Below are 27,961 nucleotides of genomic sequence, written 5' to 3' on the forward strand. Positions count from 1 at the left end.
GTGTTTTAGGGCTATATAAATAAACATTGATTGATGTGTGTGTGTATATAATTTTGTTGGTTACTTATTTGGGGGAGAAAAAAGAACATTTGGCGTGTGTTTAATTGTATTTCTGGATTGTATACAGTATGTCAAAAAGCAAATAAACAATTGTTTAAACTTGTAATCAATACATCATTAGGAATGATTAACTAATACAGTATATTAAACATGTAATCAATAAGTCATTAGCTAATATAATGGATGATATATAAAAAGTGATGTAACTTTAGAAAGTGTAGCTCTCAGTCATCGATGGCGGTGGAGGCGATGCTAGCGTTGATGTCGGTGGCGGCGGTGGCGAGTGAGGCTGAGGTCATAGTAGAAGTTCCATCTGGTGTTTTGGCGTGAGGTCTCATCATCTCCTCCGTGTTGCGTTCAGGCTTGATCAGGAGAACGTAGCACTTGGGCAGGAAGATGCAGGCCAGGATACCGAAGCTGGAGGCCAGGATGGCGAAGATCTGCACGGCCACCATGAACTTACCTCTGGTGCTGAGGTAGGCCGGCACGAAGGAGATCCACACGATGAAGAAGACCAGCAGGCCGAAGGTGATGCTCTTGGCCTCGCTGCGGGACAAGAAGGTCAAGGTGGGCCGCCGTCCCCGCTTTACCCCGCCGCCTACCTGAAGTGGTCCTCCAGTTTGCGAGCCAGGAACGCCAAGACGAAGGCCAGCAGAGCCAACACGATGTCGTAGGCGAAGATGCAGGAGATGAAGACCACCGAGCCTTCGTGGCATTCCAGAATGATCTTGATGTTCTGAGCCGACGTGTTCTTCACGGGGTGAGGAGGCAGCAGCACCAGCCACACCGTGCAAGCCACACCCTGATCCACACATCATCATCATTATTATTATACTTCATTCACTCACTTTCTAACCTGCAGCATCACGTAGTACAAGTAAAGTGTCAGTGGTACAAGTAAAGTGTCAGTAATACAAGTAAATTGTCAGTGGTACAAGTAAAGTGTCAGTGGTACAAGTAAAGTGTCAGTAATACAAGTAAAGTGTCAGTGGTACAAGTAAAGTGTCAGTGGTACAAGTAAAGTGTCAGTGGTACAAGCAAAGTGTCAGTGGTACAAGTAAAGTGTCAGTGGTACAAGTAAAGTGTCAGTAATACAAGTAAATTGTCAGTGGTACAAGTAAAGTGTCAGTAATACAAGTAAATTGTCAGTGGTACAAGTAAAGTGTCAGTGGGACAAGTAAAGTGTCAGTGGTACAAGTAAATTGTCAGTGGTACAAGTAAATTGTCAGTGGTACAAGTAAAGTGTCAGTGGTACAAGTAAAGTGTCAGTGGTACAAGTAAAGTGTCAGTGGTACAAGTAAAGTGTCAGTGGTACAAGTAAAGTGTCAGTGGTACAAGTAAAGTGTCAGTAATACAAGTAAATTGTCAGTGGTACAAGTAAAGTGTCAGTGGTACAAGTAAAGTGTCAGTGGTACAAGTAAAGTGTCAGTGGTACAAGTAAAGTGTCAGTGGTACAAGTAAAGTGTCAGTGGTACAAGTAAAGTGTCAGTGGTACAAGTAAAGTGTCAGTGGTACAAGTAAAGTGTCAGTGGTACAAGTATAAAAAAGAAAAAGAAAAAAGAATTGTGTTTACCTGAATGAAGGTTGCCATGAGGACTACTGCCCTCTGGTGGCCGCAGGTGAGAATGTCAGGCTGAGTGGTGGCAGCTATTGCATCATGGAAGTTGCCGCTGTTCATGATGACGTCAGGACTGCAGCTATTGGCTGCTGCTTCACATGCACCTTTAGCACCTTTAGCACCTTCAGCGGCTTTAGCGGCTTTAGCGGCCGCTTTGCGTCTGACACGTGCAGCTTTCAGAGCCTGAGCTCTCAGCATCAGCACTGCTGCCTTGCCTGTGGGTAGAAGGGCAGGAGTGTTAGAGGTGGTGTCGAGTAGGAGGGGGTGTGGTCTTACCCATGAGGCAGGAGAGACACAAAGCAAAGCCCAGAGCCAGAGACACTTGGCTGCTCATGCAGCTCCACCTCTGAGGTTCTCCCAGGAACACCATGGAGCACAAGAAGGTGACCACCAGGGAGAGGAGCAGCAGGAAGCTTAAAACTGCATCGTTGGCCTTCACCAAAGGTGTGTTCACCTGGACCGCCAACACCACCTGCAACCAGCAACCAGCAACACAGCTTTACAAACCACAGGTGTGTTCACCTGGACCTCCAACACCACTTACAACCAGCAACACACCTTTACCAACCACAGGTGTGTTCACCTGGACCACCAACACCACTTACAACCAGCAACACACCTTTACCAACCACAGGTGTGTTCACCTGGACCTCCAACACCACTTACAACCAGCAACACACCTTTACCAACCACAGGAGTGTGCACCTGGACCTCCAACACCACTTACAACCAGCAACACACCTTTACCAACCACAGGTGTGTTCACCTGGACCTCCAACACCACTTACAACCAGCAACACACCTTTACCAACCACAGGTGTGTTCACCTGGACCTCCAACACCACTTACAACCAGCAACACACCTTTACACTCTTTCTTTCTATGATTATTTCTATTCTTTCTATGATTATTTTCTGTGATTTGTTCTATGATTATTTTCTAAGATTGTTTTCTATGATTGTTTTCTATGATTTGTTATATTATTGTTTTCTATGATTGTTTCTATGATTATTTTCTGTGATTGTTTCTGTGATTGTTTTCTATGATTGTTTTCTATGATCGTTTTCTATGATTGTTTCTGATTGTTTTCTAAGATTTGTTATATTATTGTTTTCTGATTGTTTCTATGATTGTTTTCTGTGATTGTTTTCTATGATTTGTTATATTAGTTTTCTATGATTGTTTCTATGATTATTTTCTGTGATTGTTTCTGTGATTGTTTTCTATGATTATTTTCTGTGATTGTTTTCTATGATTGTTTCTTTTATTGTTTTCTGTGATTATTTTATGTGATTGTTCCTGTGATTGTTTCTATGATTGTTTTCTATGATTGTTTCTATGATCTGTTATATTATTGTTTTCTATGATTGTTTCTATGATTATTTTCTGTGATTGTTTCTGTGATTGTTTTCTATGATTGTTTTCTATGATTGTTTCTATGATTGTTTCTGATTGTTTTCTAAGATTTGTTATATTATTGTTTTCTGATTGTTTCTATGATTGTTTTCTGTGATTGTTTTCTATGATTTGTTATATTAGTTTTCTATGATTGTTTCTATGATTATTTTCTGTGATTGTTTCTGTGATTGTTTTCTATGATTATTTTCTGTGATTGTTTTCTATGATTTGTTATATTATTGTTTTCTATTGTTTCTATGATTATTTTCTGAGTGTTTCATGACTGTTTCTCTGATTGTTTTCTATGATTGTTTCTTTTATTGTTTTCTGTGATTATTTTATGTGATTGTTCCTGTGATTGTTTCTATGATTGTTTTCTATGATTGTTTCTATGATCTGTTATATTATTGTTTTCTATGATTGTTTCTATGATTATTTTCTGTGATTGTTTCTGTGATAGTTTTCTATGATTGTTTCTGATTGTTTTCTAAGATTTGTTATATTATTGTTTTCTGATTGTTTCTATGATTGTTTTCTGTGATTGTTTTCTATGATTTGTTATATTAGTTTTCTATGATTGTTTCTATGATTATTTTCTGTGATTGTTTCTGTGATTCTTTTCTATGATTATTTTCTGTGATTGTTTTCTATGATTTGTTATTTTATTGTTTTCTATTGTTTCTATGATTATTTTCTGAGTGTTTCATGACTGTTTCTCTGATTGTTTTCTATGATTGTTTCTTTTATTGTTTTCTGTGATTATTTTATGTGATTGTTCCTGTGATTGTTTCTATGATTGTTTTCTATGATTGTTTCTATGATCTGTTATATTATTGTTTTCTATGATTGTTTCTATGATTATTTTCTGTGATTGTTTTCTATGATTGTTTTCTATGATTGTTTCTATGATTGTTTCTGATTGTTTTCTAAGATTTGTTATATTATTGTTTTCTGATAGTTTCTATGATTGTTTTCTGTGATTGTTTTCTATGATTTGTTATATTAGTTTTCTATGACTGTTTCTATGATTATTTTCTGTGATTGTTTCTGTGATTGTTTTCTATGATTATTTTCTGTGATTGTTTTCTATGATTTGTTATTTTATTGTTTTCTATTGTTTCTATGATTATTTTCTGAGTGTTTCATGACTGTTTCTCTGATTGTTTTCTATGATTGTTTCTTTTATTGTTTTCTGTGATTATTTTCTGTGATTGTTCCTGTGATTGTTTCTATGATTGTTTTCTATGATTGTTTCTATGATCTGTTATATTATTGTTTTCTATGATTGTTTCTATGATTATTTTCTGTGATTGTTTCTGTGATTGTTTTCTATGATTGTTTTCTATGATTGTTTCTATGATTGTTTCTGATTTTTTCTAAGATTTGTTATATTATTGTTTTCTGATTGTTTCTATGATTGTTTTCTGTGATTGTTTTCTATGATTTGTTATATTAGTTTTCTATGATTGTTTCTATGATTATTTTCTGTGATTGTTTCTATGATTATTTTCTGTGATTGTTTTCTATGATTTCTTATATTATTGTTTTCTATTATTGTTTCTATGATTATTTTCTGAGTGTTTCATGACTGTTTCTCTGATTGTTTTCTATGATTGTTTCTTTTATTGTTTTCTGTGATTATTTTATGTGATTGTTCCTGTGATTGTTTCTATGATTGTTTCTATGATTATTTTCTATGATTGTTTCTATGATCTGTTATATTATTGTTTTCTACGATTGTTTATATGATTATTTTCTACGAGTGTTTCTATGATTGATTCTATGATTGTTTGTTTGTTTCTATTATTGTTTCTGCGATTTTTTTCAAGGTTTAGTACAAATACTACACTAACACTGTGTACACTGACTGTAATACCATTGTATGTATAGCACTAACACTGTACAGTGTACAATGACTACATTAACACTGTATATAAAGTACTAACACTGTACAGTGTACAAAGACTACACTAACACTGTGTATAAAGTACTAACACTGTACAGTGTACAAAGACTACACCAACACTGTGTATAAAGTACTAACACTGTACAGTGTACAAAGACTACACCAACACTGTGTATAAAGTACTAACACTTTACAGTGTACAAAGACTACACTAACACTGCGTATAAAGTACTAACACTGTACAAAGACTACACTAACACTGTGTACATTGACTGCACCAACATTGTGTATAAAGTACTAACACTGCACAGAAGTACATGACAACAACTATAATGACGTGATGCAGGATTCTAACCCCAACAACAAGGGTGAGGAGCGCTCCACAGGCGGAGATGACGATGAGGGTGATGCCCAGAGGTTCTCCAAAGGCCAGGAACTCGATGATCTTTGGCACGCAGGCGTCATGACCGTCATTGGACCAGTGGTCCTCGCTGCACAACACACACTCTCGTGCATCTGCCAACAACAACACACAAGCACATGAAAGCTCAACAAAAACACAACGCACAGATCTCCCGTGTACTAAGTTATCTCATTGTTCTAGTTTTACAAACCCCGTTTCCATACGAGTTGGGAAATTGTGTTAGATGTAAATATAAACGCAATACAATGATTTGCAAATCCTTTTCAAGCCATATTCAGTTGAATATGCTACAAAGACAACATATTTGATGTTCAAACTTTTTGCAAATAATCATTAACTTTAGAATTTGATGCCAGCAACACGTGACAAAGAAGTTGGGAAAGGTGGCAAAAAAGAGTGATAAAGTTGAGGAATGCTCATTAAAGACTTATTTGGAACATCCCACAGGTGAACAGGCAAATTGGGAACAGGTGGGTGCCATGATTGGGTATAAAAGTAGATTCCATGAAATGCTCAGTCATTCACAAACAAGGATGGGGCGAGGGTCACCACTTTGTCAACAAATGCGTGAGCAAATTGTTGAACAGTTTAAGAAAAACCTTTCTCAAGCAGCTATTGCAAGGAATTTAGGGATTTCACCATCTACGCTCCGAGAAATCACTGCACGTAAGCAGCTAAGCCCGTGACCTTCGATCCGTCAGGCTGTACTGCATCAACAAGCCACATCAGTGTGTAAAGGATATCACCACATGGGCTCAGGAACGCTTCAGAAACCCACTGTCAGCAACTACAGTTGGTCGCTACATCTGTAAGTGCAAGTTAAAACTCTCCTATGCGAGGCGAAAACCGTTTATCAACAACACCCGGAAACGCCGTCGGCTTCGCCGGGCCTGAGCTCATCTAAGATGGACTGATACAAAGTGGAAAAGTGTTCTGTGGTCTCAAATTGTTTTTGGAAACTGTGGATGTCGTGTTCTCCGGACCAAAGAGGAAAAGAACCATCCGGATTGTTATAGGCGCAAAGTGTAAAAGGCAGCATGTGTGATGGTATGGGGGTGTATTAGTGCCCAAGACATGGGTAACTTACACATCTGTGAAGGCGCCATTAATGCTGAAAGGTACATACAGCAACATATGTTGCCATCCAAGCAACGTTATCATTGACGCCCCTGCTTATTTCAGCAAGACAATGCCAAGCCACGTTTTACATCAGCGTGGCTTCATTGTAAAAGAGTGCGGGTACTAGACTGGCCCGCCTGCAGTCCAGACCTGTCTCCCATTGAAAATGTGTGGCACATTATGAAGCCTAAAATAGCACAACGGAGACCCCCGGACTGTTGAACAACTTAAGCTGTACATCAAGCAAGAATGGGAAAGAATTCCACCTGAGAAGCTTCAAAAATGTGTCTGAGTGTTGTTAAAAGGAAAGGCCATGTAACACAGTGGTGAACATGTTAATTAGTATTTGCAAAAAAATAAATAAAGTGTATGAGTTTGAACATCAAATATGTTGTCTTTGTAGCATATTCAACTGAATATGGCTTGAAAAGGATTTGCAAATCATTGTATTCCGTTTATATTTACATCTAACACCATTTCCCAACTCATATGGAAACGGGGTTTGTAGTTTTTAAACTTACAATTGCTAGCATTCTAATATTGTCATGTTAGATATTTTTTTTTGCTAATTCTGCAGGTGTCAAATGTGTTGATACTTGACAAATGATACCTGTTAGCATGCTAGCTTTGATGTTTTAGCTCATTTTGTAGGTAAACACCTACAAAATAGTCATATTTTGGTAATTGATGCATGCTAACATTAGCATGCTAGCATTTTAAACAAGTTTTTTTCCCAGGTACACACCTCAGAGTATTATACTGTATTTTGCTACATGACACATGTTACATTTAGCATTTTAGCATGCTAACATTAGCATGCTAGCATTTTAAACAAGTTTTTTTTCCCAGGTACACACAGAGTATTATACTGTATTTTGCTACATGACACATGTTACATTTAGCATTTTAGCATGCTAACATTAGCATGCTAGCATTTTAAACAAGTTTTTTTTCCCAGGTACACACCTCAGAGTATTATACTGTATTTTGCTACATGACACATGTTGCATTTTAGCATGCTAACATTAGCATGCTAACATTAGCATGCTAGCATTTTAAACAAGTTTTTTTCCCGTTACACACCTCAGAGTATTATACTGTATTTTGCTACATGACACATGTTACATTTAGCATTTTAGCATGCTAACATTAGCATGCTAGCATTTTAAACACGTTTTTTTCCCAGGTACACACCTCAGAGTATTATACTGTATTTTGCTACATGACACATGTTACATTTAGCATTTTAGCATGCTAACATTAGCATGCTAGCATTTTAAACAAGTTTTTTTCCCAGGTACACACCTCAGAGTATTATACTGTATTTTGCTACATGACACATGTTACATTTAGCATTTTAGCATGCTAACATTAGCATGCTAGCATTTTAAACAAGTTTTTTTCCCAGGTACACACCTCAGAGTATTATACTGTATTTTGCTACATGACACATGTTACATTTAGCATTTTAGCATGCTAACATTAGCATGCTAGCATTTTAAACAAGTTTTTTTCCCAGGTACACACCTCAGAGTATTATACTGTATTTTGCTACATGACACATGCTACATTTAGCATTTTAGCATGCTAACATTAGCATGCTAGCATTTTAAACAAGTTTTTTTCCCGGTACACACCTCAGAGTATTATACTGTATTTTGCTACATGACACATGTTACATTTAGCATTTTAGCATGCTAACATTAGCATGCTAGCATTTTAAACAAGTTTTTTTCCCAGGTACACACCTCAGAGTATTATACTGTATTTTGCTACATGACACATGTTACATTTAGCATTTTAGCATGCTAACATTAGCATGCTAGCATTTTAAACAAGTTTTTTTCCCAGGTACACACCTCAGAGTATTATACTGTATTTTGCTACATGACACATGTTACATTTAGCATTTTAGCATGCTAACATTAGCATGCTAGCATTTTAAACAAGTTTTTTTCCCGGTACACACCTCAGAGTATTATACTGTATTTTGCTACATGACACATGCTACATTTAGCATTTTAGCATGCTAACATTAGCATGATAGCATTTTAAACAAGTTTTTTTCCCGGTACACACCTCAGAGTATTATACTGTATTTTGCTACATGACACATGCTACATTTAGCATTTTAGCATGCTAACATTAGCATGCTAGCATTTTAAACAAGTTTTTTTCCCAGGTACACACCTCAGAGTATTATACTGTATTTTGCTACATGACACATGTTACATTTAGCATTTTAGCATGCTAACATTAGCATGCTAGCATTTTAAACAAGTTTTTTTTCCCAGGTACACACCTCAGAGTATTATACTGTATTTTGCTACATGACATGCTACATTTAGCATTTTAGCATGCTAACATTAGCATGCTAGCATTTTAAACAAGTTTTTTTCCCAGGTACACACCTCAGAGTATTATACTGTATTTTGCTACATGACACATGTTACATTTAGCATTTTAGCATGCTAACATTAGCATGCTAGCATTTTAAACAAGTTTTTTTCCCCAGGTACACACCTCAGAGTATTATACTGTATTTTGCTACATGACACATGTTACATTTAGCATTTTAGCATGCTAACATCAGCATACTAGCTTTTATATATAATTTAGCAGGTATACATACACCTCAGTGTCATGTATGTTGGTATTAAACTAATGTCAACTGCTAGAATGCTAGCTATTTTTGCTAGCTCATTTTGTCGGTACAAAATTCATTGTTTTTGGTAAATGATGCACGCTAAACTTAGCATGCTAGCATTTTTAAACAAATTGTCCTAGGTACACACCTCAGAGTAATACACTGTATTCTGCTACATTTAGCATGCTAACATTAGCAAGCTAGCTTTGTTAGTTATTTATTTATTTCATATTTTGGTATTTCACGAATGCCAACTGTTAGCATAGCACTGTTAGCATGCTGACTTTTTTTTCCCAAACATTTTGCTTATATTTTTTTGTTACTTTGCGCTATCTGGCCAGGGTGCTAACAGTTAGCATTTCAGTTCGGCTTTGGCGTTTTCTAGTTCTTTGAAAACAAATCCGTGTACAGTCCTGGTGTACACACTATGATAAGAGACTGTAGGGGTGGTGTACACACTATGATATGAGACTGTAGGGGTGGTGTACACACTATGATATGAGACTGTAGGGGTGGTGTACACACTATGATATGAAACTGTAGGGGTGGTGTACACACTATGATATGAGACTGTAGGGGTGGTGTACACACTATGATATGAGACTGTAGGGGTGGTGTACACACTATGATATGAGACTGTAGGGGTGGTGTACACACTATGATAAGAGACTGTAGGGGTTGTGTACACACTATGATAAGAGACTGTAGGGGTGGTGTACACACTATGATATGAGACTGTAGGGGTGGTGTACACACTATGATAAGAGACTGTAGGGGTGGTGTACACACTATGATATGAGACTGTAGGGGTGGTGTACACACTATGATATGAAACTGTAGGGGTGGTGTACACACTATGATAAGAGACTGTAGGGGTGGTGTACACACTATGATATGAGACTGTAGGGGTGGTGTACACACTATGATAAGAGACTGTAGGGGTTGTGTACACACTATGATAAGAGACTGTAGGGGTGGTGTACACACTATGATATGAGACTGTAGGGGTGGTGTACACACTATGATATGAGACTGTAGGGGTGGTGTACACACTATGATATTAGACTGTAGGGGTGGTGTACACACTATGATTTGAGACTGTAGGGGTGGTGTACACACTATGATAAGAGACTGTAGGGGTGGTGTACACACTATGATAAGAGACTGTAGGGTTGGTGTACACACTGTGATAAGAGACTGTAGGGGTGGTACACACTATGATATGAGACTGTAGGGGTGGTGTACACACTATGATATGGACTGTAGGGGTGGTGTACACACTATGATATGAGACTGTAGGGGTGGTGTACACACTATGATATGGACTGTAGGGGTGGTGTACACACTATGATAAGAGACTGTACGGGTGGTGTACACACTTGTCACGTTGCTGATCTCGCCATCAGCACACGGGATGCAGTCAAAGCAGCAGACGGCTTCGCCTTGCCGGATTCCTTTCCTGGTTCCAGGCCGGCAGTTCTCGCTGCAGACGGAGCGCGGAGGCTGAGGAGCAAAGCCAGGGTGAGTGAGGTCTTGTGTAGGCGGAGCGCCAAGGAACACGATGACAGACTTGTAGCGCCCGGCTGTTCCACACAATGGCGTCGTCCAGCACGCTCATCTCCCCGCCGCTGCCGTTGGAGTGGCCCACGATCACGTAGGTGATGTCGCCGTCGCCCCCCACGCCCCAGTTGATGATGTCATAGAAAGGCTCCACGTCGCCATCGGTGAAGAAGACGTCCTCGCCGGTGTGCGGCACTTTGAAGCGCACGTTCTTCAGGTAGTACATCAGCTGCACACAAAAGGCCGTTTATTCACGCAAATGAAATATATTGTTGAGTAAAAAGTCACCTGAGTGGCTGCTTGTGAGTAAAAAGTCACCTGAGTGGCTGCTTATGAGTAAAAAGTCACCTGAGTGGCTGCTTGTGAGTAAAAAGTCACCTGAGTGGCTGCTTGTGAGTAAAAAGTCACCTGAGTGGCTGCTTGTGAGTAAAAAGTCACCTGAGTGGCTGCTTGTGAGTAAAAAGTCACCTGAGTGGCTGCTTGTGAGTAAAAAGTCACCTGAGTGGCTGCTTGTGAGTAAAAAGTCACCTGGGTGGCTGCTTGTGAGTAAAAAGTCACCTGAGTGGCTGCTTGTGAGTAAAAACTCACCTGAGTGGCTGCTTGTGAGTAAAAAGTCACCTGAGTGGCTGCTTGTGAGTAAAAAGTCACCTGAGTGGCTGCTTGTGAGTAAAAAGTCACCTGATTGGCTGCTTGTGAGTAAAAAGTCACCTGAGTGGCTGCTTGTGAGTAAGAAGTCACCTGAGTGGCTGCTTGTGAGTAAGAAGTCACCTGAGTGGCTGCTTGTGAGTAAAAAGTCACCTGATTGGCTGCTTGTGAGTAAAAACTCACCTGAGTGGCTGCTTGTGAGTAAAAACTCACCTGAGTGGCTGCTTGTGAGTAAAAAGTCACCTGAGTGGCTGCTTGTGAGTAAAAAGTCACCTGAGTGGCTGCTTGTGAGTAAAAAGTCACCTGAGTGGCTGCTTGTGAGTAAAAACTCACCTGAGTGGCTGCCTCTGAGTAAAAAGTCACCTGAGTGGCTGCTTGTGAGTAAAAAGTCACCTGAGTGGCTGCTTGTGAGTAAAAAGTCACCTGAGTGGCTGCTTGTGAGTAAAAAGTCACCTGAGTGGCTGCTTGTGAGTAAAAAGTCACCTGAGTGGCTGCTTGTGAGTAAAAAGTCACCTGAGTGGCTGCTTGTGAGTAAAAAGTCACCTGATTGGCTGCTTGTGAGTAAAAACTCACCTGAGTGGCAGCTTGTGAGTAAAAAGTCACCTGAGTAGCTGCTTGTGAGTAAAAAGTCACCTGAGTAGCTGCTTGTGAGTAAAAAGTCACCTGATTGGCTGCTTGTGAGTAAAAAGTCACCTGAGTGGCTGCTTGTGAGTAAAAAGTCACCTGAGTGGCTGCTTGTGAGTAAAAAGTGGCTGCTTGTGAGTAAAAAGTGGCTGCTTGTGAGTAAAAAGTCACCTGAGTGGCTGCTTGTGAGTAAAAAGTCACCTGAGTGGCTGCTTGTGAGTAAAAAGTCACCTGAGTGGCTGCTTGTGAGTAAAAAGTCACCTGAGTGGCTGCTTGTGAGTAAAAAGTGGCTGCTTGTGAGTAAAAAGTGGCTGCTTGTGAGTAAAAAGTCACCTGAGTGGCTGCTTGTGAGTATAAAGTCACCTGAGTGGCTGCTTGTGAGTAAAAAGTCACCTGAGTGGCTGCTTGTGAGTAAAAAGTGGCTGCTTGTGAGTAAAAAGTGGCTGCTTGTGAGTAAAAAGTCACCTGAGTGGCTGCTTGTGAGTATAAAGTCACCTGAGTGGCTGCTTGTGAGTAAAAAGTCACCTGAGTGGCTGCTTGTGAGTAAAAAGTGGCTGCTTGTGAGTAAAAAGTGGCTGCTTGTGAGTAAAAAGTCACCTGAGTGGCTGCTTGTGAGTATAAAGTCACCTGAGTGGCTGCTTGTGAGTAAAAAGTCACCTGAGTGGCTGCTTGTGAGTAAAAAGTGGCTGCTTGTGAGTAAAAAGTGGCTGCTTGTGAGTAAAAAGTCACCTGAGTGGCTGCTTGTGAGTATAAAGTCACCTGAGTGGCTGCTTGTGAGTAAAAAGTCACCTGAGTGGCTGCTTGTGAGTAAAAAGTCACCTGAGTGGCTGCTTGTGAGTAAAAACTCACCTGAGTGGCAGCTTGTGAGTAAAAAGTCACCTGAGTGGCTGCTTGTGAGTAAAAAGTCACCTGAGTGGCTGCTTGTGAGTAAAAAGTGGCTGCTTGTGAGTAAAAAGTGGCTGCTTGTGAGTAAAAAGTCACCTGAGTGGCTGCTTGTGAGTATAAAGTCACCTGAGTGGCTGCTTGTGAGTAAAAAGTCACCTGAGTGGCTGCTTGTGAGTAAAAAGTCACCTGAGTGGCTGCTTGTGAGTAAAAAGTCACCTGATTGGCTGCTTGTGAGTAAAAAGTCACCTGAGTGGCTGCTTGTGAGTAAAAACTCACCTGAGTGGCAGCTTGTGAGTAAAAAGTCACCTGAGTGGCTGCTTGTGAGTAAAAAGTCACCTGAGTGGCTGCTTGTGAGTAAAAAGTCACCTGAGTGGCTGCTTGTGAGTAAAAAGTCACCTGAGTGGCTGCTTGTGAGTAAAAAGTCACCTGAGTGGCTGCTTGTGAGTAAAAAGTCACCTGAGTGGCTGCTTGTGAGTAAAAAGTGGCTGCTTGTGAGTAAAAAGTGGCTGCTTGTGAGTAAAAAGTCACCTGAGTGGCTGCTTGTGAGTATAAAGTCACCTGAGTGGCTGCTTGTGAGTAAAAAGTCACCTGAGTGGCTGCTTGTGAGTAAAAAGTCACCTGAGTGGCTGCTTGTGAGTAAAAAGTCACCTGATTGGCTGCTTGTGAGTAAAAACTCACCTGAGTGGCAGCTTGTGAGTAAAAAGTCACCTGAGTAGCTGCTTGTGAGTAAAAAGTCACCTGAGTAGCTGCTTGTGAGTAAAAAGTCACCTGAGTGGCTGCTTGTGAGTAAAAAGTCACCTGATTGGCTGCTTGTGAGTAAAAACTCACCTGAGTGGCAGCTTGTGAGTAAAAAGTCACCTGAGTAGCTGCTTGTGAGTAAAAAGTCACCTGAGTAGCTGCTTGTGAGTAAAAAGTCACCTGAGTGGCTGCTTGTGAGTAAAAAGTGGCTGCTTGTGAGTAAAAAGTGGCTGCTTGTGAGTAAAAAGTCACCTGAGTGGCTGCTTGTGAGTAAAAAGTCACCTGAGTGGCTGCTTGTGAGTAAAAAGTGGCTGCTTGTGAGTAAAAAGTGGCTGCTTGTGAGTAAAAAGTCACCTGAGTGGCTGCTTGTGAGTATAAAGTCACCTGAGTGGCTGCTTGTGAGTAAAAAGTCACCTGAGTGGCTGCTTGTGAGTAAAAAGTCACCTGAGTGGCTGCTTGTGAGTAAAAAGTCACCTGAGTGGCTGCTTGTGAGTAAAAACTCACCTGAGTGGCAGCTTGTGAGTAAAAAGTCACCTGAGTGGCTGCTTGTGAGTAAAAAGTCACCTGAGTGGCTGCTTGTGAGTAAAAAGTGGCTGCTTGTGAGTAAAAAGTGGCTGCTTGTGAGTAAAAAGTCACCTGAGTGGCTGCTTGTGAGTATAAAGTCACCTGAGTGGCTGCTTGTGAGTAAAAAGTCACCTGAGTGGCTGCTTGTGAGTAAAAAGTCACCTGAGTGGCTGCTTGTGAGTAAAAAGTCACCTGATTGGCTGCTTGTGAGTAAAAAGTCACCTGAGTGGCTGCTTGTGAGTAAAAACTCACCTGAGTGGCAGCTTGTGAGTAAAAAGTCACCTGAGTGGCTGCTTGTGAGTAAAAAGTCACCTGAGTGGCTGCTTGTGAGTAAAAAGTCACCTGAGTGGCTGCTTGTGAGTAAAAAGTCACCTGAGTGGCTGCTTGTGAGTAAAAAGTCACCTGAGTGGCTGCTTGTGAGTAAAAAGTCACCTGAGTGGCTGCTTGTGAGTAAAAAGTGGCTGCTTGTGAGTAAAAAGTGGCTGCTTGTGAGTAAAAAGTCACCTGAGTGGCTGCTTGTGAGTATAAAGTCACCTGAGTGGCTGCTTGTGAGTAAAAAGTCACCTGAGTGGCTGCTTGTGAGTAAAAAGTCACCTGAGTGGCTGCTTGTGAGTAAAAAGTCACCTGATTGGCTGCTTGTGAGTAAAAACTCACCTGAGTGGCAGCTTGTGAGTAAAAAGTCACCTGAGTAGCTGCTTGTGAGTAAAAAGTCACCTGAGTAGCTGCTTGTGAGTAAAAAGTCACCTGAGTGGCTGCTTGTGAGTAAAAAGTCACCTGATTGGCTGCTTGTGAGTAAAAACTCACCTGAGTGGCAGCTTGTGAGTAAAAAGTCACCTGAGTAGCTGCTTGTGAGTAAAAAGTCACCTGAGTAGCTGCTTGTGAGTAAAAAGTCACCTGAGTGGCTGCTTGTGAGTAAAAAGTGGCTGCTTGTGAGTAAAAAGTGGCTGCTTGTGAGTAAAAAGTCACCTGAGTGGCTGCTTGTGAGTAAAAACTCACCTGAGTGGCTGCTTGTGAGTAAAAAGTCACCTGAGTGGCTGCTTGTGAGTAAAAAGTCACCTGAGTGGCTGCTTGTGAGTAAAAAGTCACCTGATTGGCTGCTTGTGAGTAAAAAGTCACCTGATTGGCTGCCTCTGAGAAGGGTGGATCGCTTCAGCCTTAATTGACCAAAAATGGGTCTCGCCTTTTGAGGCAACACATTTTTATACCAAAATTTGAACTAACTGAATATTCAAACACACAAATGTTTCTTCAATAAGATTGTCAGCATAATTTGGTGCACACAAAAAAAATCCATGACATAAATTCCATGTCTGAAAAAAGGTTTGCAATAAAGAGACAAATTAATTTTCATTTTGCTCACACATTTCTCAAACCATTCATTTCCATCAAATACTAAAATGTTCAGCTCATTCTCAACTCAGTTTTATTTTTTAATTACCACATTTGATTGTAAATCCACATTTTCCATGACATTTCTCACATTGGACATTTTTTTCTTCCACTATCACACCCTCCCAAGGAAAGACATTACTTTATGACGCAGGTGTGCAAAAATCAAAGCATGCGGGAGCCATTTTCATTTTCAAAACCAATACAACATACATATACAGGTAAAAGCCAGTAAATTAGAATATTTTGAAAAACTTGATTTATTTCAGTAATTGCATTCAAAAGGTGTAACTTGTACATTATATTTATTCATTGCACACAGACTGATGCATTCAAATGTTTATTTCATTTAATTTTGATGATTTGAAGTGGCAACAAATGAAAATCCAAAATTCCGTGTGTCACAAAATTAGAATATTACTTAAGGCTAATACAAAAAAGGGATTTTTAGAAATGTTGGCCAACTGAAAAGTATGAAAATGAAAAATATGAGCATGTACAATACTCAATACTTGGTTGGAGCTCCTTTTGCCTCAATTACTGCGTTAATGCGGCGTGGCATGGAGTCGATGAGTTTCTGGCACTGCTCAGGTGTTATGAGAGCCCAGGTTGCTCTGATAGTGGCCTTCAACTCTTCTGCGTTTTTGGGTCTGGCATTCTGCATCTTCCTTTTCACAATACCCCACAGATTTTCTATGGGGCTAAGGTCAGGGGAGTTGGCGGGCCAATTTAGAACAGAAATACCATGGTCCGTAAACCAGGCACGGGTAGATTTTGCGCTGTGTGCAGGCGCCAAGTCCTGTTGGAACTTGAAATCTCCATCTCCATAGAGCAGGTCAGCAGCAGGAAGCATGAAGTGCTCTAAAACTTGCTGGTAGACGGCTGCGTTGACCCTGGATCTCAGGAAACAGAGTGGACCGACACCAGCAGATGACATGGCACCCCAAACCATCACTGATGGTGGAAACTTTACACTAGACTTCAGGCAACGTGGATCCTGTGCCTCTCCTGTCTTCCTCCAGACTCTGGGACCTCGATTTCCAAAGGAAATGCAAAATTTGCTTTCGTCAGAAAACATGACTTTGGACCACTCAGCAGCAGTCCAGCTCTTTTTTTCCTTAGCCCAGGTGAGACGCTTTTCGCGCTGTTTCTTGGTCAACAGTGGCTTGACACGAGGTATGCGGCAGTTGAAACCCATGTCTTTCAAGCGTCTCTTGGTGGTGGATCTTGAAGCACTGACTCCAGCAGCTGTCCACTCCTTCTGAATCTCCCCCACATTTTTGAATGGGTTTTTTTTCACAATCTTGACCAGGGCGCGGTGATCCCTATCGCTTGTACACTTTTTCTGACCACAGTTTTTCCTTCCCTTTGCCTCTCCATTAATGTGTTTGGACACAGAGCTCTGAGAACAGCCAGCCTCTTCAGCAATAACCTTTTGTGTCTTTCCCTCCTTGTGCAATGTGTCGATGGTTGCCTTTTGGACAGCTGTCAAATCTGAAGTCTTCCCCATGTTTGTGTAGGCTTCAGAACTGGACTGAGAGACCATTTAAAGCCCTTTGCAGGTGTTTTGAGTTAATCAGCTGATTAGTTTGTGGCACCAGGTGTCTTCAAAATTTAACCCTTACACAATATTCTAATTTTGTGACACACGGAATTTTGGATTTTCATTTGTTGCCACTTCAAATCATCAAAATTAAATGAAATAAACATTTGAATGCATCAGTCTGTGTGCAATGAATAAATATAATGTACAAGTTACACCTTTTGAATGCAATTACTGAAATAAATCAAGTTTTTCAAAATATTCTAATTTACTGGCTTTTACCTGTATGTATGTATGTTTACATACACACACATTTTATTTATATATATATATATATATATATATAATTTTAATTAAATTAAATTTAAAAATCCCCCAAAAAATCCATCCAATGCTGAAATCTCTCCAACAACTTAAAGTTTATCTTATCCATATACATTTAAAAATGCAATATTTTCCCCAAGAAGTTGTAAGTGTAATATTTGATGTGAAGTAATTGGTGCCTTGAATAGGTCAATAATTCATAACATTGATTTTGATTTATTGTTCATTTTTTGAGCGGTTTTAAAATGAAAATTCTCAGTGTCCCACTCATAAAAGTGTTCAAATATATCTTACATTATTTTTACTTTCAACACTTAAGTTTACAGATCAACTTTAGATCTGTCAATTATACGTTTTTATTTTTGTGTTTGTTTTATCCCATTTTTGTCATAGAAAACTTTTGTTTTTTACTGCAATATTTCCCCCCAAAATATATCAAGGTGTAATATTTGATGTGAAGTAATTAGAGCCTTAAATATGTCACTAATTCATAACAACATTGATTTTTTTTTTTTTTTTTTTTTTTTTTTTTTTTTGAGCAATGACAGCTTTTAAAAAAAAATCCCACTAAAATTGTCAGGGATCCAAAAGGGTCAGAGATTTTTTATTTTTGTATTTTAACTTAGAACGATTAAACCTAAATTATACGTACATTTTAATTTTTTTGCTTATTTTATGCCATTTGTTATAGAAAATTAAAACATTTTATGCAATATTTTCCCCAAAAAGTATTTAAAACAGAATACTTGACATGAAGTCATTGGAGCCTTAAATATGTCGATAATTCATAACATTGATTTTGATTCATTATTATTTTTGAGCAATGACAGTTTTAAACAAAAAATACTTTTTATCGTACATTTCCCCAGTTTGCTCTTTTATTACACTTTTTTATTTGAAGTCTTGTTAGAGGGTGCCCTTGAAAAAGCAAACGTCCACTGCAGAGGACGCCAAATGCCTACCTGCCAGGGCTCAAAGTTGCCGATGTCAGCACAGCCGATCCCGAGGAAAGGTCCCTGGTGGTCCTGGCAGTGCTCCAGGGCGTGCAGGGCGTGGGCCACGGCGTACACGGCCTTATAGACGCTGCAGGACATGTCGGACACCTTTTTAGTACGGAGGAGGCGAGTCCGGAGCGGCTGAGGATGGACGCTCACCTGTAGGTGATGCGTAGCTGCGACACGTCCGAGTAGGTGCTGTTGAGCCGCGCCAGGGACTCGCTGCCAGTACACAAGCCGTCAGGACCCAGCCTGCCTGTCCCGTTGAACACCCGCGTCCTCTCCTCGGACTTCCTTTGAGCGAGGGCGTAGTCCAGAGTGCAGTTGAAGGCCTGGAAGACAATTCCTGTCATTCAAGGCCCGTTTGGCTCATTAAAGTCCATTTAGGCTCCAACCTTCTCCCAGAACTCCTCCGTGAGGGGATCGGCGTAAGGGTCCAAGTCCAACAGGTGTTGCTGAAGACCAGGAATGTCCGCCCTCTTCACCCCGAAGCCAAGCGTGCCGCCCAGCACGGAGCTCGCCTGCACACAATCAAAGCATCGAGGTCAGCACGGGTACACAATCACTGAGTACAGAGTACCACTTCACCTAAAATCTAACGGTACCGTATAAACCAAATATAAGTTGCACGCCACGTACACGTAGCATATCAACCACTTATATATAAACGTACACGTAGCCAGGCACGTGCACACATAGGGCCCTATGGGTGCTTGAGCCCCTGCCCTTTTTTGCCTCGTCTTAAAAAGTGCCCTCTGCCTGTGTGTGTTTTTTTTTTTTTTCTTTAAATAACATTAATAAATTCCTGTCAGGGATGTAAAAAAAAAAAATAGCGGTACAAAAACTCCACGTTTTCTATACCGGGTTGTTTGAGCCTGCCGCTTCCGCCAGAGAGGGAGAGAGAGGGCGAGTGAGTGAGTAAGTGAGAGGAGAGAGAGCTAACTGCGCCCCTGAGGAGACGTCACGTGACAGTGGAGCAACTTGAACCTGTGAGTTATGCATACTTGCCAACCCTCCCGAATTTTCCGGGAAACTTCCGAAATTCAGCGCCTCTCCCGAAAACCTCCCGGGACAAATATTCTCCCGAAAATCTCCCGATTTTCAGCCGGAGCTGGAAGCCACGCCCCCTCCAGCTCCATGCGGACCTGAGTGAGGACAGCCTTTTCTTTATGACAACAGGGTGACAAGAACTAAATCATCCAGACTAGAGATACATTGTATTATTATGTTTATCATACCTAAAAATAAATATATTTATTAATTTAAAAAAAAAAAAAAAAAAAATTTTTTTTTTTACTATATTTTGCTAAAAACATCAAAATTAATTGTATTTTTATTTGTATTTTTTCTGACTCATTACATCCAGCCATAGAATTATACATAAAAATAAACATATTTGAAATAATTAATTTTAAATGATCATAATAATTCATTTAAAATGACCATATTTAATTATTAAAATAATTGCTTGTTTATCAACAACTTTAGCATTTTATTCATTACATTTTGAAGCTTTCAGAAGCCAAGTTATGTTATATTCCTTAATATTTATTTATGCAAGTTTGAAGTATCAATTATCTAAACACAGTTTTGTTTGCATATTTTCAGGATATATATATATATATATATATATATATATATATATATATATATGAAATACTTGACTTGGTGAATTCTAGTTGTCAATATACTCCTCCCCTCTTAACCACGCCTCCAACCACGCCCTGCCCCACCCCCGACCACGCTCCCAGGCCCCCACATTCCGAAATCGGAGGTCTCAAGGTTGGCAAGTATGGAGTTATGGTCTAGTCGCCGTCCACTTATTCAGCATCTAATATGGGTAATATTTCAGAAAAACGCTGTATTATTCTATTATTCAATGTGTCAGTTTCTGTTTTTGCCAGACGTCGGAGCACGGCACATCAATTGAGCACGGCACGTCAATTCCGCACAGGAAGTAGTGTACAAAATACAAAATAAAACACCAGGTTAATTTTCAAAATAAAATGCACTGTGTTTACGGTGGATCACATTTCTCTCACAGTAGAGGTTTAGATATAAAGTTTATTGTGACTTTGCTATTACTGTGTGGGTTAACAAAATAATAATAATAATAATAATGATGATAATAATAACAATAATAATAATAATAATAAGAATGATAATAATAATAATTATTATTATTATTATTATTATTAATAATAATAATAATTTCAGCATTCTGGGGATATAAGATGTAGGTTATCTGTTAGGAATATTACCATCTGTATTTAAACTTGATTCATGTTGATTATGCCTGCAGCACAATGCCAAAAAAAGAAAGGATACAGAGAAGGAAGGAGAAGGAGCGCCAGGAAGCAGCTAAGGGTAGCAAACCTCTTAATGCAAGGCTAAAACCAAGTACTAGCATCATGGAAGCCCTGAATTTACATTGAGGAGCATATTTGGGTATGGGTGGCCTCCATCCTACAGCCCTCTACTGGCCCCTGGTACATATTTTTGGCCCTGTATTGCGTTTCAGTTGCTTAGTCTGAGCATTAAGTGACAAAGACCATAAGTTACAACTTGATGGTGTTTTCATCAAGTTAAGGGAAGAAGGACAGATTTTCTCATTGAAGTTTTTTCCATTTGAGTATTTATTTTTGTATTTTTTTTCAAAGTTCATGTTGCACTGTTCAATATTAAAGTGCTTATCTTTAACAATAAATAGCCTAATAATAAACCAGTGTTTTGTTGCTTTTCATGTCTTCCAAGCCTATGATAATGTGAATTAACTCATTATGACAATAATTTGTTGACACAAAAGAAGTGGCAATCACTTTTACCTACAAAGGACACACAGCTAAGTAGTTAGCTTCCTATTAGCAAATTTAATTTTACATTACCGTAATTTCCATATTGTGTAAAGGACCAAAAAAAAATTGCCTGCCCTTTTCTGACTTTGAGCACCTGCCCCTCTATAATCATGTGCACGTCCCTGCAACCACTTATATATAAACGTACACGTAGCCATTTGCCATGCCAACAACACAAACATGTCTGCTAGGAAGCACGCAAAAGCAGGCTTCACTTTTTAAAAAGCGCGAGCTCAATGCTAATTTATATTGGAAATGCCATAAACGCGCTACTAAATATCATCGGCGATTTTACATGGCGATTTCAACACCTCCAAACGTGTTAATAAAAACTACAACTAAGATGCACGTTACAATCAAACAGCTGGTGTGTAATAAGTACAATACTTACAGTATTAACACCGTGTAGGGCCCAACAAGAGACACATTCAACCTACTACTTGGTTGGAATGTACCATTCACTTTTGAACCGATACGGTACCAATTCCCACTACCTGTGAATCGACACCGGTACTTAATTTAGTACTTTGGTGTGTAAATAAACATTGTTTATTTTCTGTTACAAGCGGCCCTCAGATGGGCTCCACAATTGCAATGTGGCCCTCCATAGAAAACGAGTTTGCCACTCCTGACCCGAGTGTGCTCTCAGTGCTGCTGGAGTGATCGGCAAGTGCCCAAGTGCGAAGAGCAACCCAGGTACCGGAACACGGCACCTTTGGGTTTTTACGTGAACCAGTGCCCGGAAGAACTTGCGGGATTCGGTCGGTACCCATTCATACACACTACTGCCATCTAGTGTCTTGGTATTGTAATTGCAAGCAAAGTCCATACCTGCCAACTTTTGAAATCAGAAAAACCTAGTAGCCAGGGTCCAAGGGCCGCAGGCCCCGGTAGGTCCAGGACAAAGTCCTGGTGGAGGGTTCAGGGCTTCGCCCCCCGACGCAAAATGATTATTAGCATTCAGACAGGTTAAAATGTTGCTAAAACCATCACTTTTCTATCAGTCACAGTGACTTTTCAAAACAAAAATATTACAGCAAAAATCATATGGGTTGATTGACATGTTTATTCTGTAAGATAACTTCAATAGTTTGAAATTATTTTGACAGTTAATGCCAGTTATCCTGTCAACCTTTCACAAGACTTCAATTTGTTCATTGAAAGTATAAACACTTTTTACAGTAAACAAATGGTAAAACAGTACTAAACAATTCCATTAAAAATAAAAATTGGTGTCATTATTAACTTTCTGTCCAAGCTTGTATAATCTACTGCCTTGTTCAATTGTACAAAATATTCTGTGCCTAAAATTCACATTTCTATCACAATTATCATACTGTAAACATGGTAAGCTAACTTCACTAAAATTAATAGTCCTGTCAATAGCATGGAATTACAATTCAAATGTCGTTTTTTTGTAAGCCTTTCAAAAGAATTCAAAATATGAAAAATTAATGAAAATTAATTTAAGCCATCAGACACTTGAAATGTAATCATTTTAACTTTTCAACAGAAATAGCACTGCAAAAATATTAAGGACATACTTCTGTATTTTGGTAGTTATGCTGTCAACATTTAACAAGATTTCTTCAACTTGGACTTGAAAGCATAAATAGTATAAACACTTTTAACAGTATAACAGTACTAAACAATTCCAATAGATAACATTGGTGTCATTACCTTTTTGTGGCTAAAATCCAAATTTATTCTATCAGAATGATCATACTGCAAAAATTATATGGTAACTTTATGATAAGTTTACTTGAAGTGGCATAAAACACTGAAAGTGATTGTTCCTATAACCCCTTTGTTTCAAATGTTTGTTCCACTTGTGGCAGTCGGGCACCATCATACCGTCTTTGACAACTTGAAGTGGCATAAAACACTGAAAGTGATTGTTCCTATAACCCCTTTGTTTTAAATGTTTTATGCCACTTCAAGTTGTCAAAGACGTGCTGTGAAATACAGCTGACAGGATTGCGCACCAAACACGAAGCAAGGCCATGGTGCATGCATGGTGCAGGAGAACAAAGGACTTCTTTCATTTAAGGTTTGTGATAAACCATCAAACTCATTCGTTAAAAGGACTCTATAGTAATATAAAGTGAGTTTTTCTGGACATTATCATGCAAGAAAAGTTTATTTTTGGGACCGCGATCACCGCGTAATGATTTTTAAAGGTTGCATTACAAACATTTAACTGTCCCATGTGATCAGCCAGTGCGATTGGAAGTCCATGCTCAATTATTGCCTCCGTAAATAAAACTTCGGCATTTATCACATCCAAAGAATCTGTTTGGGCGACGAAAAACGTTGAAAGTTTTCCACTTGTATCGCTAGCAACGGCATTATACTTGTGTTTTTTTGTCCCAACGTGGTCTTTTACATCGCTAATTCCTCCGTGTCCGATTGAAAAATCTTGTCTGCACAAGGTGCAATTCGCGTAGTTTTCACCCTTTTTTTTTTTTTAATTAATGAAAAAACGTATTTTTTATCACTGCAACCGTAACCCGGAATAGGTTGATGAAAACCGTACTAATTACGGGAAAACCGGAGTAGTTGGCAGGTATGAAAGTCTATTATTTAATACTCACAAACACAAGTCAGAAGTGTAAAAAAGAAGATATATCACCTGGAAAGTTTAAAGGATTAAATTAGTAAATAAAGAACATATATTATTGGTAGCGCTGGTTTCAAATCAAGGTCCCGTGCGGGTAGAAATGTGAAAACTGGTTTTTACCCCCGGTTGCTTGAGGAGGGCCGAGGTGACCCAGGCCTCGCTGGCGATCCAAGTCCGGTCGGTCACGTTGTGACGGATCAGCTCAGAGACCAGAGGACTGAGGTCCACGTCTGAGGAGAAGACCACAATGATCTTGGCCGTGGACTCCACGATGGTCTGGGCGATCCTCCGGATGTCTTCAGGAGAACTCCCCTGGCGGAGAACGTTGACGTGATGGTGTGAAGCAGCAGAGATGATGTCATCATGAACAATAGCCCACCTTAGGGAGGGTCTCGGAGAAGGCGATGCACACCCCGGCGTCCTCCACCTGCTCCTTGAAGTCTTTGATGCCGTACTTGCCGTAGTCGTCGTCCGAGGCCACCGTGCCCACCCAAGTCCAGTTGAAGTGCAGGACCAGCTGGGCCATGGCTGAGGACTGGTGCTTGTCGTTGGGGATGGTCCTCAGGAAGGTGGGGAACTGGAACTTGCTCTCCAGGGCGGAGCAGGACGAAGAGTAGCTGACCTAAAGGATGGGAGGAGCTTGTTCTGGTGAGGCTGAGCGTCGGACTTGCAACCTTTTGGCAACAAAGTCAAGTGTTTTTAGTTTTAGGAGGTGGATTTCCCACATTTGATCATTTTTATGAATATTATATCATTTTAAAATGAGGCTGAAGTTAGCGCAATTTTGAGTTTTGTGGTTCGTTTTTTTTTTAAAAAGGCAATTTTCGCAGGTCCTGATGTGTGGGTCAAATATGGTGAGTTTTGAAGCATGTTAAGTGGGTCAAATTACAGTTTAATGTGACGGCGGAAGAATAAAGAATAAAGAATAAAGAATAAAACCTTACAAATTCAATAGGTCCTTATGTCCCATTGCATAAGGACTCCCTTTGGGAGTCCTTATGCAATGGGCCATGCGGGCCCTAATAAATGCTATTGTAAACTGTAAGTGCTAATGTTAGCTACGTTAGCTTTAGCGATTAGCATGAGCATGATATGCTTAGAACCCTACTGGAGACAACAAACGTACATTTGAAGTAAATAAATGTTATATTGTGAACTTAACACACTCACAGACGTTTGGGCAAGAAATTGATTGATAAGTCCGCGTAGAAACAAACTTATTAGATTTCTTCTACATCTGGTTCAAAAGAAGGAACAGGAAGTCACTCTTTTAAACGGCAAACCTGCAATGAGCAAAAACGACCACAAGATGGTGCTGTTTCTACAATGACTCAAACAAAGCAATGAGCAAAAGTGCCCACAAGATGGTGCTGTTTCTACGAACAATGACTCAAACAAAGCAATTAACAAAAGTGACCACAAGATGGTGCTGTTTCTACAATGATTAAATACAGAATTACACAGGGAGAATAACAATAGTCATCCCTCGTTTATTGCGACTAATTGATTGCACGCCTGCCTGTGATCAACACATTTCTGCGGGTAGGATTATTGTTAATAGATCCATCCATCCATCCATCTTCTTCCGCTTATCCGAGGTCGGGTCGCGGGGGCAGCAGCCTAAGCAGGGAAGCCCAGACTTCCCTCTCCCCAGCCACTTCGTCCAGCTCTTCCTGTGGGACCCCGAGGCGTTCCCAGGCCAGCCGGGAGACATAGTCTTCCCAACGTGTCCTGGGTCTTCCCCGCGGCCTCCTACCGGTCGGACGTGCCCTAAACACCTCCCTAGGGAGGCGTTCGGGTGGCATCCTGACCAGATGCCCGAACCACCTCATCTGGCTCCTCTCGATGTGGAGGAGCAGCGGCTTTACTTTGAGCTCCCCGCAGATGGCAGAGCTTCTCACCCTATCTCTAAGGGAGAGCCCCGCCACCCGGCGGAGGAAACTCATTTCGGCTGCTTGTACCCGTGATCTTGTCCTTTCGGTCATAACCCAAAGCTCATGACCATAGGTGAGGATGGGAACGTAGATCGACCGGTAAATTGAGAGCTTTGCCTTCCGGCTCAGCTCCTTCTTCACCACAACGGATCGATACAGCGTCCGCATTACTGAAGACGCCGCACCGATCCGCCTGTCGATCTCACGATCCACTCTTCCCTCACTCGTGAACAAGACTCCGAGGTACTTGAACTCCTCCACTTGGGGCAAGATCTCCTCCCCAACCCGGAGATGGCACTCCACCCTTTTCCGGGCGAGAACCATGGACTCGGACTTGGAGGTGCCGATTCTCATCCCAGTCGCTTCACACTCAGCTGCGAACCGATCCAGTGAGAGCTGAAGATCCTGGCCAGATGAAGCCATCAGGACCACATCATCTGCAAAAAGCAGAGACCTAATCCTGCAGCCACCAAACCGGATCCCCTCAACGCCTTGACTGCGCCTAGAAATTCTGTCCATAAAAGTTATGAACAGAATCGGTGACAAAGGGCAGCCTTGGCGGAGTCCAACCCTCACCGGAAACGTGTCCGACTTACTGCCGGCAATGCGAACCAAGCTCTGGCACTGATCATACAGGGAGCGGACCGCCACAATCAGACAGTCCGATACCCCATACTCTCTGAGCACTCCCCACAGGACTTCCCGAGGGACACGGTCGAATGCCTTCTCCAAGTCCACAAAGCACATGTAGACTGGTTGGGCAAACTCCCATGCACCCTCAAGAACCCTGCCGAGAGTATAGAGCTGGTCCACAGTTCCACGACCAGGACGAAAACCACACTGTTCCTCCTGAATCCGAGGTTCGACTATCCGGCGTAGCCTCCTCTCCAGTACACCTGAATAGACCTTACCGGGAAGGCTGAGGAGTGTGATCCCACGATAGTTAGAACACACCCTCCGGTTCCACTTTTTAAAGAGAGGAACCACCACCCCGGTCTGCCAATCCAGAGGTACCGCCCCCGATGTCCACGCGATGCTGCAGAGTCTTGTCAACCAAGACAGCCCCACAGCATCCAGAGCCTTAAGGAACTCCGGGCGGATCTCATCCACCCCCGGGGCCTTGCCACCGAGGAGCTTTTTAACTACCTCAGCAACCTCAGCCCCAGAAATAGGAGAGCCCACCACAGATTCCCCAGGCACTGCTTCCTCATAGGAAGACGTGTTGGTGGGATTGAGGAGGTCTTCGAAGTATTCCCTCCACCGATCCACAACTTCCGCAGTCGAGGTCAGCAGAACACCATCCTCACCATACACGGTGTTGGTAGTGCACTGCTTCCCCTTCCTGAGGCGGCGGATGGTGGTCCAGAATCGGTTCGAAGCCGTCCGGAAGTCGTTAATGCATCTAACATTTTAAATTTCAGCCTTCTAATACGTTTTTAACACGATTAAAGCCCTCTAAACATGAAATATTAACCATATCTAAGTACCTTCCCCCCGATATAGTAGCCTTAAGTGTGTTCTACTGTCAATGACAGTACTCACTGGTAGCCCAGAAGATCGTCCTAGCGTCATTGCTATGGTTGTCACCCGGCCACTACAATATAACCACTACCTGGAAATATTTCATACACCTTCTATATTGTTATGTTATTATTAGCGTGTCTTTGTCGCACCTTACCTGGGGGAAATGGTAAAGTCCGAGGATCCTGGCGGTGGCGATGGACAAGTCGGACCCCCCGGCCCCCACAAGAGCGGCCAGAGGCGCCCCGGTGCCACAGCGGTAGTTTGGTACGGCCTCGTCCTGGCCGCTCAGGTACGTGAGGGTTCCTTCCACCGCCTTGGAGATGGTGAAGCAGGAGTCGTAGATGACGTAGCCCAGGTCGGTGTTGGGCAGCAGGTCGTCCATGTTGTTTATTTCATGGATGGCAAACAACATGGTCTGAGTCCAGCGGAAGGTGCGGTCGTTGAAGCTACGTTAGACGGGAACACAGCAAGCGCTAACTACTGGGATCTGGGATTTTCACGAGACACGGCAGATCAAATTCCACTTTTAAACTTCGAGTTCTGTCCGAGTCACCACATTTGACTTCACCGCATGAACAAATAAAAGCTA

At 41.1% G+C, this 27,961-nt stretch overlaps 1 protein-coding gene across 1 annotated transcript; it reads right to left on the minus strand.

Moving 5' to 3' along the window:
* Positions 1 to 57: 57 nt before the first annotated feature.
* Positions 58 to 27,961, minus strand: vmn2r1 (vomeronasal 2, receptor 1). The gene is made up of 13 exons (XM_061925897.1): positions 27,527 to 27,961; positions 24,294 to 24,536; positions 24,035 to 24,226; positions 18,835 to 18,960; positions 18,599 to 18,771; positions 18,407 to 18,527; positions 10,743 to 10,961; positions 10,552 to 10,675; positions 5,338 to 5,498; positions 1,955 to 2,150; positions 1,634 to 1,893; positions 663 to 862; positions 58 to 606 (listed from the first exon to the last, which is right to left on the minus strand). The coding sequence occupies exons 1-13, from the start codon at positions 27,782 to 27,784 to the stop codon at positions 285 to 287; spliced, it is 2,595 nt and encodes an 864-aa protein (XP_061781881.1). The 5' UTR covers positions 27,785 to 27,961; the 3' UTR covers positions 58 to 284.

Source organism: Nerophis lumbriciformis, linkage group LG30 (genome assembly GCF_033978685.3).
Source record: "Nerophis lumbriciformis linkage group LG30, RoL_Nlum_v2.1, whole genome shotgun sequence".
Classification (NCBI taxonomy): domain Eukaryota; kingdom Metazoa; phylum Chordata; class Actinopteri; order Syngnathiformes; family Syngnathidae; genus Nerophis; species Nerophis lumbriciformis.

Bases quoted from the DNA above. Each gene is read 5' to 3' on its own strand.
- vmn2r1 (XM_061925897.1), bottom strand. From the start codon at position 27,784: ATGTTGTTTGCCATCCATGAAATAAACAACATGGACGACCTGCTGCCC. The intron at 18,772-18,834 runs GTTGGAGCCTAA...ATTGTCTTCCAG, and splicing joins CGGAGGAGTTCTGGGAGAAG to GCCTTCAACTGCACTCTGGA. The intron at 18,528-18,598 runs GTGAGCGTCCAT...CATGTCCTGCAG, and splicing joins CAGCTACGCATCACCTACAG to CGTCTATAAGGCCGTGTACG.